At 56.9% G+C, this 12,673-nt stretch overlaps 1 protein-coding gene across 1 annotated transcript in view; it reads right to left on the reverse strand.

Moving 5' to 3' along the window:
- LOC144609303 (uncharacterized) overlaps positions 1-7,984 on the reverse strand; it is a 64,577-nt gene extending 56,593 nt beyond the window's left edge. Inside the window, exons 1-2 of the mRNA XM_078427734.1 lie at positions 7,906-7,984; positions 88-177 (exon numbers count right to left, since the gene is read on the reverse strand). Of these exons, the coding sequence (XP_078283860.1) occupies positions 88-177; positions 7,906-7,908 (93 nt within the window). The 5' untranslated portion in view covers positions 7,909-7,984. The remainder of the gene's footprint in view (positions 1-87; positions 178-7,905) is intronic.
- Positions 7,985-12,673: the final 4,689 nt, after the last annotated feature.

Raw genomic sequence — 12,673 nt, forward strand, 5'->3', positions numbered from 1 at the left:
GAGTCTCCGGCGCTGCATTCGCTGTAAGGCAGCAACTCTACCGCTGCCCCGTTTGTATCAGCATCAGCAGTTATTTTCTTAGATTACCTGGCGTGCTTTAGGAAAGTCATCCAGCTGGGTCTCCTGTTCTGTTGTGCTCACAGAAACTCTGCTACGCAGAATACGCCCTGTGGCTGCCTAAACAGGAATAAACACATTTTCATTGAACTACAGATACTTGCTCTTGCATTGCTGTGTGTTCAATCAGTTTAGCATCGTAGCTCCTCCTTGGTCAGAAGTAGGCCTATCAACCTCTTGAGCCAATCAATAATAATGGGTCATTGATAAACTCTATTCCAATTCCCTGCCCAATTGCAATATCCAGAGAGCTCTTTCCATATTTTCAAAAAATCCATCAATCTCAGTTGATATTCCACATAACTAAGTCTCCACGGCTTCCCAAGGCAGGGAATTCTAAAGAATCACCATACCCCATGAAGAATGCCTTCTCATCTTATAGACAATAGGTGCAGGAGGAGGCCATTCGGCCCTTCGAGCCAGCACCGCCATTCAATGTGATCATGGCTGATCATTCTCAATCAGTACCCCGTTCCTGCCCTCTCCCCATACCCCCTGACTCCGCTATCCTTAAGAAGGAATGGGTGACGTTTCAGGTCAAGACCCATCTTCAGACTGAAGATCTTCAGACTGAAGTAGTGTCTCGACCGGAAAGGACACCCATTCCTTCTCTCCAGAGATGCTGCCTGACCCGCTGAGTTACTCCAGCATTTTGTGTCTATAATAAGCTTTGCAGATGATACAAAGCTGGGTGGCAGTGTGAACTGTGAGGAAGATGCTATGAGGTTGCAGGGTGACTTGGACAGGTTGTGTGAGTGGGCGGATGCTTGGCAGATGCAGTTTAATGTGGATAAGTGTGAGGTTATCCACTTTGGTGGTAAGAATAGGAAGGCAGATTATTATCTGAATGGTGTCAAGTTAGGAAAAGGGGACGTACAGCGTGATCTGGGTGTCCTAGTGCATCAGTCACTGAAAGGAAGCATGCAGGTACAGCAGGCAGTGAAGAAAGCCAATTGAATGTTGGCCTTCATAACAAGAGGAGTTGAGTATAGGAGCAAAGAGGTCCTTCTGCAGTTGTACAGGGCCCTAGTGAGACCGCACCTGGAGTACTGTGTGCAGTTTTGGTCTCCAAATTTGAGGAAGGATATTCTTGCTATTGAGGGCGTGCAGCGTAGGTTTACTAGGTTAATTCCCGGAATGGCGGGACTGTCATATGTTGAAAGACTGGAGCGACTAGGCTTGTATACACTGGAATTTAGAAGGATGAGAGGAGATCTTATCGAAACGTATAAGATTATTAAGGGGTTGGACACATCAGAGGCAGGAAACATGTTCCCAATGTTGGGGGAGTCCAGAACCAGAGGCCACAGTTTAAGAATAAGGGGTAGGCCATTTAGAACAGAGATGAGGAAAAACTTTTTCAGTCAGAGAGTTGTGAATCTGTGGAATTCTCTGCCTCAGAAGGCAGTGGAGGCCAATTCTCTGAATGCATTCAAGAGATAGCTAGATAGAGCTCTTAAGGATAGCGGAGTCAGGGGGCCTCCTCCAGTGCCACAGTGAGGCCTGCCGGAAATTGGAGGAGCAGCACCTCATATTTCGCCTGGGCAGTTTGCGGCCCGGTGGTATGAACGTCGACTTCTCCAACTTCAGATAGCTCCTCTGTCCCTCCCTTCCCCTCCTCCTTCCCAGATCTCCCGCTATCTTCCTGTCTCCACCTATATCCTTCCTTTGTCCCACCCCCGACATCAGTCTGAAGAAGGGTCTCGACCCGAAACGTCACCCATTCCTTCTCTCCCGAGATGCTGCCTGTCCCGCTGAGTTACTCCAGCTTTTTGTGTCTATCTTCGGTTTAAACCAGCATCTGCTGTTCCTTCCTACACATCACCTATCCATGTTCTTCATAGGGGCTGCCTGACCTGCTGAGATACTCCAGCACTTTGTGTCGTTTTTGTTCAACTAACCTCAGATTAGTCTCTGACAAGGGAAGACGTGTTTAGAGAAGGAATTCTAGTTAAAGCAGACATGTCCAAAGTCCGGCCCGGGGGCCAATCGCAGCCCGAGGTCAGATTTTATACGGCTCGCAGCTTCCGTCTTAAAATTTATTATTTATGGCACGTCAGCACTGTCTAACAGAATGAAGGTAGGGAGAGGGAGAGAGGGCGACTACACCTCCCAGCAGACAGCGCTGCCCGACCTACATCCCCCCCCGTCCCGTCCCGAGCGGGAGAGGCGACGGCGACTACATCTCCCGGCGGTCAGCGCTGCCCGATCTACGGATTGTCAGACGCGAGGTCTGGGGGGAGCGCATTAGTTAAAGGTCCGGGGGGGGGGAGTGCATTAGTTAAAGGTCCGGGGGGGGGGGGGGGCGCATTAGTTAAAGGTCCGGGGGGGGGGGGGGGGCGCATTAGTTAAAGGTCCGGGGGGGGGGGGGGAGGAGCGCATTAGTTAAAGGTCCGGGGGTGGAGGAGCACATTAGTTAAAGGTCCGGGGGGGGGGAGGAGCACATTAGTTAAAGGTCCGGGGGGGGGGGGGGGGGGGGGGTTGGCATTGGCCCTTGGGTATTTTCACATTATCAAATCTGGCCCGCTTTGAAAAAAGTTTGGACACCACTGAGTTAAAGGCTCAGCAGGCGAAATAAATCCTTGAGAAAGACACAAAATACTGGAGTAAGTCAGTGGGACAGGCTGCATCTCTGGAGAGTAGGAAAAGATAGGTAGGAAGGAACTGCAGATGCTGGTTTACACCAAAGATAGACACAAAATGCTGGAGTAACTCAGCGGGACAGGCAGCATCTCTGGAGAGAAGGAATGGGGAGAAAATAACTGCAGATGCTGGTTTACACCAAAGATAGACACAAAATGCTGGAGTAACTCAACGGAACTTAATGATAGCAGAGTCAGGAGTATGGGGAGAAGGCAGGAACATAGAAAATAGGTGCAGGAGGAGGCCATTCGGCCCTTCGAGCCAGCACCGCCGTTCATTGTGATCATGGCTCATCATCCACAATCAGTAATCCGTGCCTGCCTTCTCCCCATATCCCTTAATTGCACTAGCCCCTAGAGCTCTATCTAACTCTCTCTTAAACCCATCCAGTGATTTGGCCTCCACTGCCCTCTGAGGCAGAGAATTCCACAAATTCACAACTCTCTGGGTGAAAAAGTTCCTTCTCACCTCAGTTTTAAATGGCCTCCCCTTTACTCTAAGACTGTGTGTGTGTGTGGCCCCTGGTTCTGGACTCCCCCAACATTGGGAACATTTTTCCTGCATCTAGCTTGTCCAGTCCTTTTATACGTCTCTCTAAGATCCCCTCTCATCCTTTGAATACAAGCCTAGTCTTTTCAATCTTTCCTCATACGACAGTCTTGTCGATACTGCACCAACCACCGCTGTTGGGCTACAAAACGTGCAGTCCCTCACGCATGCAGTTGCAGATTTAAAATGTAGTGTTTGCAAGCAACAGTTTAAAAGATTTACTATCAGCAGCAGATTTTATATGCGGTGGCAAAGGATTGCAAACAGGGATGTTTCTGGGGAACAGCGAGTAGCGGAACGTTTTTGTTGGCCTTGATGGTTATATAATTTAAGGATTGGTTCAGTCGAGTTCTTGGCCTGTTGTCCCGACTGTATGAAAGATGGGCAACGTTGGATGGAGCGAATGAGTCCCGCCATCCCAAGGATCAATCTCGTGAACCAACGCTACACACTGCCTCAGTTGCAAGGATACTGATTGTGGATGATTAGCCATGATCAATCACATTGAATGGCGGAGCTGGCTCGAAGCAGGGCCTACTCCTGTATTGACCTATATTGTCTATTTTGTCAAAACATAAAAGATTATTAAGAGGTTGGACACATTAGAAGCAGGAAACGGGGTACTGATTGAGAATGATCAGCCATGATCACATTGAATGGTGGTCAGTCTGAGGAAGGGTCTCGACCCGAAACGTCACCCATTCCTTCTCTCCTGAGATGCTGCCTGACCCACTGAGTTACTCCAGCATTTTGTGAATAAATACCTTCGATTTGTACCAGCATCTGCAGTTATTTTCTTATACTACATTGAATGGCGGTGCTGGCTCGAAGCAGGGCCTCCTCCTGCACCTATATTATTGTCTATTGTATTGGGACAGGCAGCATCATCTCTCTGGAGTTGGGGGGGGGGGGGGAGGAGGACTGGGGGGGGGGGGGGGGGGGGAGGAGGACTGGGTGGGGGGGGAGGAGGACTGGGTGGGGGGGGGAGGAGGACTGGGTGGGGGGGGGAGGAGGACTGGGTGGGGGGGGGAGGAGGACTGGGTGGGGGGGGAGGAGGACTGGGTGGGGGGGGAGGAGGACTGGGTGGGGGGGGGAGGAGGACTGGGTGGGGGGGGGAGGAGGACTGGGTGGGGGGGGGGAGGAGGACTGGGTGGGGAGGGGGGAGGAGGACTGGGTGGGGGGGGGAGGAGGACTGGGTGGGGGGGGGAGGAGGACTGGGTGGGGGGGGGAGGAGGACTGGGTGGGGGGGGGAGGAGGACTGGGTGGGGGGGGAGGAGGACTGGGTGGGGGGGGGAGGAGGACTGGGTGGGGGGGGGAGGAGGACTGGGTGGGGGGGGAGGAGGAGGACTGGGTGGGGGGGGAGGAGGAGGACTGGGTGGGGGGGGGGGGAGGAGGACTGGGTGGGGGGGGGGGAGGAGGACTGGGTGGGGGGGGGGAGGAGGACTGGGTGGGGGGGGGGAGGAGGACTGGGTGGGGGGGGAGGAGGAGGACTGGGTGGGGGGGGAGGAGGAGGACTGGGTGGGGGGGGGGGAGGAGGACTGGGTGGGGGGGGAGGAGGACTGGGTGGGGGGGGAGGAGGACTGGGTGGGGGGGGAGGAGGACTGGGTGGGGGGGAGGAGGACTGGGTGGGGGGGAGGAGGACTGGGTGGGGGGGAGGAGGACTGGGTGGGGGGGGAGGACTGGGTGGGGGGGGGGAGGACTGGGTGGGGGGGGGGGAGGACTGGGTGGGGGGGGGGAGGACTGGGTGGGGGGGGGGAGGACTGGGTGGGGGGGGGGAGGACTGGGTGGGGGGGGAGGACTGGGTGGGGGGGAGGAGGACTGGGTGGGGGGGAGGAGGACTGGGTGGGGGGGGGAGGAGGACTGGGTGGGGAGGGGGGAGGACTGGGTGGGGAGGGGGGAGGACTGGGTGGGGAGGGGGGAGGACTGGGTGGGGAGGGGGGAGGACTGGGTGGGGAGGGGGGAGGACTGGGTGGGTGGGGGAGGAGGACTGGGTGGGGGGGGAGGAGGACTGGGTGGGGGGGGGAGGAGGACTGAGTGGGGGGGGAGGAGGACTGGGTGGGGGGGGAGGAGGACTGGGTGGTGGGGGGGGAGGAGGACTGGGTGGGGGGGGGGAGGAGGACTGGGGGGGGGGGGGAGGAGGACTGGGTGGGGGGGGAGGAGGAGGACTGGGTGGGGGGGGAGGAGGACTGGGTGGGGGGGGGAGGAGGACTGGGTGGGGGGGGGAGGAGGACTGGGTGGGGGGGGGAGGAGGACTGGGTGGGGGGGGGGAGGAGGACTGGGTGGGGGGGGGGAGGAGGACTGGGTGGGGGGGAGGAGGACTGGGTGGGGGGGGAGGAGGACTGGGTGGGGGGGGGAGGACTGGGTGGGGGGGGGAGGACTGGGTGGGGGGGGGGAGGACTGGGTGGGGGGGGGGGGAGGACTGGGTGGGGGGGGGGGAGGAGGACTGGGTGGGGGGGGAGGAGGACTGGGTGGGGGGGGAGGAGGACTGGGTGGGGGGGGAGGAGGACTGGGTGGGGGGGGAGGAGGACTGGGTGGGGGGGGAGGAGGACTGGGTGGGGGGGGAGGAGGACTGGGTGGGGGGGGAGGAGGACTGGGTGGGGGGGGAGGAGGACTGGGTGGGGGGGGGGGAGGAGGACTGGGTGGGGGGGGAGGAGGAGGACTGGGTGGGGGGGGGGAGGAGGACTGGGTGGGGGGGGGAGGAGGACTGGGTGGGGGGGGGAGGAGGACTGGGTGGGGGGGGGAGGAGGACTGGGTGGGGGGGGGAGGAGGACTGGGTGGGGGGGAGGAGGACTGGGTGGGGGGGAGGAGGACTGGGTGGGGGGGAGGAGGACTGGGTGGGGGGGGAGGAGGACTGGGTGGGGGGGGAGGAGGACTGGGTGGGGGGGGGAGGAGGACTGGGTGGGGGGGGGAGGAGGACTGGGTGGGGGGGGGAGGAGGACTGGGTGGGGGGGGGAGGAGGACTGGGTGGGGGGGGGAGGAGGACTGGGTGGGGGGGGGAGGAGGACTGGGTGGGGGGGGAGGAGGACTGGGTGGGGGGGGAGGAGGACTGGGTGGGGGGGGAGGAGGACTGGGTGGGGGGGGGAGGAGGACTGGGTGGGGGGGGGAGGAGGACTGGGTGGGGGGGGGAGGAGGACTGGGTGGGGGGGGGGGAGGAGGACTGGGTGGGGGGGGGAGGAGGACTGGGTGGGGGGGGAGGAGGACTGGGTGGGGGGGGGAGGAGGACTGGGTGGGGGGGGGAGGAGGACTGGGTGGTGGGGGGGGGAGGAGGACCGGGTGGGGGAGGGAGGAGGACCGGGTGGGGGGGGGAGGAGGACCGGGTGGGGGGGGGAGGAGGACCGGGTGGGGGGGGGAGGAGGACCGGGTGGGGGGGGGAGGACTGGGGAGGAGGGCTGGGTGGGGGGGGGAGGAGGGCTGGGTGGGGGGGGGGGAGGAGGGCTGGGTGGGGGGGGGGAGGAGGGCTGGGTGGGGGGGGGGAGGAGGGCTGGGTGGGGGGGGGGGAGGAGGGCTGGGTGGGGGGGGGGAGGAGGGCTGGGTGGGGGGGGGGGGAGGAGGGCTGGGTGGGGGGGGGGGAGGAGGGCTGGGTGGGGGAGGAGGGCTGGGTGGGGGGGGGAGGAGGGCTGGGTGGGGGGGGGAGGAGGGCTGGGTGGGGGGGGAGGAGGGCTGGGTGGGGGGGGAGGAGGGGTGGGGGGGGAGGAGGGCTGGGTGGGGGGGGAGGAGGGCTGGGTGGGGGGGGGAGGAGGGCTGGGGAGGAGGGCTGGGTGGGGGGGGGAGGAGGGCTGGGTGGGGGGGGAGGAGGACTGGGTGGGGGGGGGAGGAGGACTGGGTGGGGGGGGGAGGAGGACTGGGTGGGGGGGGGAGGAGGACTGGGTGGGGGGGGGGAGGAGGACTGGGTGGGGGGGGGAGGAGGACTGGGTGGGGGGGGAGGAGGACTGGGTGGGGGGGGAGGAGGACTGGGTGGGGGGGGGAGGAGGACTGGGTGGGGGGGGAGGAGGACTGGGTGGGGGGGGAGGAGGACTGGGTGGGGGGGGGAGGAGGACTGGGTGGGGGGGGGAGGAGGACTGGGTGGGGGGGGAGGAGGACTGGGTGGGGGGGGGAGGACTGGGTGGGGGGGGAGGAGGACTGGGTGGGGGGGGAGGAGGACTGGGTGGGGGGAGGAGGAGGACTGGGTGGGGGGGGAGGAGGACTGGGTGGGGGGGAGGAGGACTGGGTGGGGGGGGGAGGAGGACTGGGTGGGGGGGGGAGGAGGACTGGGTGGGGGGGGAGGAGGACTGGGTGGGGGGGGGAGGAGGACTGGGTGGGGGGGGGAGGAGGACTGGGTGGGGGGGGGAGGAGGACTGGGTGGGGGGGGGAGGAGGACTGGGTGGGGGGGGAGGAGGACTGGGTGGGGGGGGGAGGAGGACTGGGTGGGGGGGGGAGGAGGACTGGGTGGGGGGGGGGAGGAGGACTGGGTGGGGGGGGAGGAGGACTGGGTGGGGGGGGGGAGGAGGACTGGGTGGGGGGGGGGAGGAGGACTGGGTGGGGGGGGGGGTTAAGATTTGAATACTTAGCGACAAAAAGGTGTACAAAGAGACTGGCTTTCTGCCTAAAGCACCTTACCATCTTCTGCGCCACGGACGGACGGACGACCTCGAGTCAGGGGCGGGCGATAGAGGTCTTCACTTCCCCGCCCTTTTTGTTCAAACCATAGATACTAGAGGAGCAAGATGGACCACTCCGTTAAAGGCGCCATTTTAGTAAGCAAACCCCCCCCTCCCCCTTGCCGTTCGTTCTGCCTCTCGCGGTCTAATCAGTGGGGTTTTTTGGGGCGGAGTGCACGTGTGATGATACCATTTACCAAATGCATAATGTATCTCGCTCTATCGATTCGCAGATCTTTGTTTATTTTGTCTTTTTCTAAACGTTCCCTGCGACGTTTCTGCCTACTAAAATGGCGGCGTGGCGTGAAGGGTCGAGTGGTCTGTCTGGCTCCTCTAGTACCTCTGCACTTTTCAAACTGCCGTTGGGCGCAACGGACGCGCGGCTGCGGGGCGCCGGCGCCGGCGCCGGCGCCATCTTTGTTGGGGGCAAAATAGACGTGAAGTGGTCTGTCAGGCTCCTCTAGTACCTCTGCTCTTTTCAAACTGCCGTTGGGCGCAACGGACGCCCGGCTGCGGGGCGCCGGCGCCGGCGCCATCTTTGTTGGGGGCAAAATAGACGTGAAGGGGTCGAGTGGTCTGTCTGGCTCCTCTAGTACCTCTGCGCTTTTCAAACTGCCGTAGGGGCGCAACGGCTGCGGGGACGCCATCTTTGTTGGGGGCAAAATAGACGTGAAGTGGTCTGTCAGGCTCCTCTAGTACCTCTGCTCTTTTCAAACTGCCGTTGGGCGCAACGGACGCGCGGCTGCGGGGCGCCGGCGCCATCTTTGTTGGGGGCAAAATAGACGTGAAGTGGTCTGTCTGGCTCCTCTAGTATCTCTGCTCCTATCAAACGGACGCCCGGCTGCGGGGCGGGGGCGCCATCTTTGTTGGGGTCAAAATAGACGTGAAGTGGTCTGTCTGGCTCCTCTAGTGTCTCTGCTCCTTTCAAACGGACACCCGGCTGCGGGGCGCCGGCGCCATCTTTGTTGGGGGCAAAATAGACGTGAAGTGGTCTGTTTGGCTCCTCTAGTATCTCTGCCCCTGTCAAACGGACGCCCGGCTGCGGGGCGCTGGCGCCGGCGCCATCTTTGTTGGGGGCAAAATAATTGTCTGCTCAGATTGCCACCATTAGATCCTTTATCTTAATAGGCACTGTTACATATGCTACATATTCATTGTAGCAGTCCCAACCTCCTGCACTACTTTGTATCAGGCACACTCACCACACACACACACACACTGTGATTAGGTATGTAAGCACTTTTCAGTATCACTACGCCACACAGGCAAGGAGCTGAATAAAGGAGTAAATTAAGGCAACTGAAACAACCTGAATTGTGTCGTTATTATCAGGACATCAAACCCGAAGACACAACATGGTGGCAGCGGTGACTTTCGAGTAAAAACCCGCGCTATTGTGAATCGCTATTGTGAATTAGGAACAGCGGCTGCAGAGAAATTGATTTTTTTTGTGCACCCGCCTAACAACACAAGATGGCGGCCTCCACAGCAGCAATGAGCCTCCACCCTACGATGAACTGGGACGCCGATGATGTGGTGGAGGCGTTCAAGAAATTCAAACAAAAGAGCCAGCTGGCATTTAAAAGCTTCCTGAAAGGAACTGCAGATGAAGAGAAGGTCAGTTATATTTTACTATGGCTCGGGGAGAAGGGTCTAGACATTTTTAACAGTTGGAGCTTAACAGAGCCTGACTGCAATAATCCGGGAATAGTCCTTGAAAGGTTTGCGAACCATATGGAGCCCAAATCAAACCACAGAATCCATCGGTATGAGTTCCAAGGGCTAAGACAAGACCCACAAGAAACAACCGACACTTTCCTTTCGAGACTAAGGAACGTGGCCAAGAAATGCAGATTTGGTGATGAAGATGACAGAATTGTCGACCAGCTAATATGGGGGTGCGCCCACCAAGAGGTCCAAAAGTCCCTAATAGGGAAAGACACCCTCAACCTAAAAGACGCCGTAGATGCTGCCAGAGCTTTCGAAGCCACAAGGAAACAAATGTCCTCCCTCTGCCTTCAAGTTGGCTCATCTCAGAGCAGCACCAGAGTGAATATAGACGCTCTCTCAAAACGTGACCCTGGCTCCACCTTAAAGGCTCCAAAGCAGACATTTTCTAGGCATGCAAACAAACAAGCAAGCCAAAGAAGCTGCTGGAACTGCGGTACAGAGCATGCATTTGATGATCGCAGGGCGTGCCCAGCATACGGGACTACCTGCAACTCATGTGGGAGGCCTAACCACTGGAAGAAAATGTGTAGGTCAACAAAATCATACAGCACCAAGCCAAAGCAGCAATGGTCAAAGAACGATAGAAATACGAGAAGGAAACAAATACACGCACACGTCCAACAGGAAGAGGAGATAACCTCAGATACCTCTGAGGAAGAATTCCTTTCCGTTGGGACCATTGACGTCCACGAAATGGGAAACAGCAAAACACATAGCAACAGAGAGGAAGCATATACTATAATACAACTACAGAAAAAAGTGGGAAAGAAAAGAACAACGATTAATCTAAGGCTCAAAATTGATACTGGAGCCCAGAGCAATATCTTACCAGTCAATCTTTACGGAAAGATATTCCCTGAACACATGACAAAAGATGGCAGCGTCAGGAAAGGAATCCTTGGAAGTAGCGATGTAGTCCTAGCTGCATACGGAGGTTCCATAATCCCACAGCTAGGCAAAATAATCATAGCAGGAACATACAAAGGGAAAGAAGTGAAATGCCCCTTCTTCATCACTAAATCGAAAGGACCTGCTATTCTCGGCCTGAACACGTGCCAAAGACTGAAGATTGTGTCAATCAACTATGAAATCAAGACAAACTCCTGCAGAATTGACAGAAACATACCCATCAAAAACCGGCCGCCCATCAGGAACAAAGAAGAATTGATGGACATGTACCCAGAGTGTTTTGACGATACCGTTGGTTGTTTTGAGGAATACGAATACCATATCACAGTAGACCCCAGTGTGAAGCCAGTGATCCACCCACCCCGCCGTGTTCCCCTTGAACTGAAAGAGAGGCTAAGGGAACAACTAAACGAAATGGAAGAAAAGGGCATCATCACAGCAATAACTAAACCAACTGATTGGGTAAATTCAATTGTTATCAAAGAAAAGCCAAACGGAAAACTAAGGATATGCCTTGATCCCAGGGATCTGAACAATGCATTGAAGCGCGACCATTATCCAACTCCAACCCTTGAAGAGATCACACCCGCACTAGCCGGTTCCAAGGTGTTCAGCAAGCTGGATGCTAGCAATGGATATTGGAACGTCAAAATAGACCGGAAGTCATCAATGCTCACCACTTTCAACACGCCATTTGGCAGATTCAGATTCAACAGGCTCCCATTCGGGCTGAAGGTGAGTCAAGATGTCTTCCAGCGGAAAATAGATGAAACATACAAAGGCTGTAAAGGGGCAATCGGGATAGCAGATGATATCCAAGTATACGGCAGAGATGAAAACACGCATGATTACAACCTCCATGAGGCTATGGAAAAAACTCGAAGAGCCGGCATAAAGCTCAATGCAGACAAATGCATAATCAAAGAAAGGGAGTGCAAATTCTTTGGACTGATTTACTCTGCAGAAGGAGTGAAACCGGACCCTACAAAAGTGGATGCTATCAACCACATGGAGGAACCCAAAGACAAGAAACAGTTAAGAAGTTTCCTAGGGCTCATACAATACATGGGAGTCTTCATACCTAAGCTTGCTAATCATACAGCAAATCTCCGTGAATTGATGAAAGACGACGCTGAATTTGATTGGTGTGCTTCACATAGCCAAGATTTTGGGAAATTAAAACAACTCATCAGCAAAGAAACGATCCTGCAGTACTATGACAGACAGAAACCTGTAACACTCCAAGTTGATGCCTCCATGAGAGGAGTTGGAGCAGTACTGATACAAAATGGCCGACCTATTGCGTATGCATCCAAAGCACTCACTCCTACAGAATCAAGGTACGCAAACATAGAGAGAGAACTCTTAGCAGTAGTCTATGGCTGCGAGAAATTTCACACTTACCTATATGGAAGGTATTTCGACATCGAAACAGACCACCGCCCTCTAGAACAAATCGGAAAAAAAAACCTCACCAAAGCACCAGCCAGACTACAGAGACTATTACTGAGGCTACAGAGCTACGACTACAACATCAGATACAAGCCAGGAAAAGACCTGCTGCTAGCTGACGCCCTATCCAGACTATCAACACATGACAAACAAGAGATGGAAGGGCTGAGCATAAAGATCCACCACATTGTGAGTGTGACAAGCGTGAAGCTGGAACAGATTAAAGAGGAAACAGCCAGAGATGAAGAACTCCAGCTCCTCACCCAAATGGTAATACAGGGGTGGCCAGAAAAGAGACAACAAGTTCAGCCTATCCTCCGCGAATACTGGACCATCCGTGATGATATTTCGGTAGAGAATGGAGTCCTGCTGGCCGGATCACGAATCATCATACCCAAGTCCATGAAAAAAGAAATCCTCGAAAAGATCCACCAAGGACACTTAGGAATGGAAAAGTGCAGACTCCGTGCTAAATCCGCTGTGTACTGGATAGGCATGTACAAGGACATAGAAAAGCTGGTATCTACATGCCACATATGCCAAAAATACAGGAATTCACAACAGAAGGAGGAAATGACACCCAGTGATATCCCAAGCCGGCCATGGCAAACCATCGGAGCAGACCTGTTCACAGA

This window comes from Rhinoraja longicauda, chromosome 34 (genome assembly GCF_053455715.1).
Source record: "Rhinoraja longicauda isolate Sanriku21f chromosome 34, sRhiLon1.1, whole genome shotgun sequence".
Classification (NCBI taxonomy): Eukaryota; Metazoa; Chordata; class Chondrichthyes; order Rajiformes; family Arhynchobatidae; genus Rhinoraja; species Rhinoraja longicauda.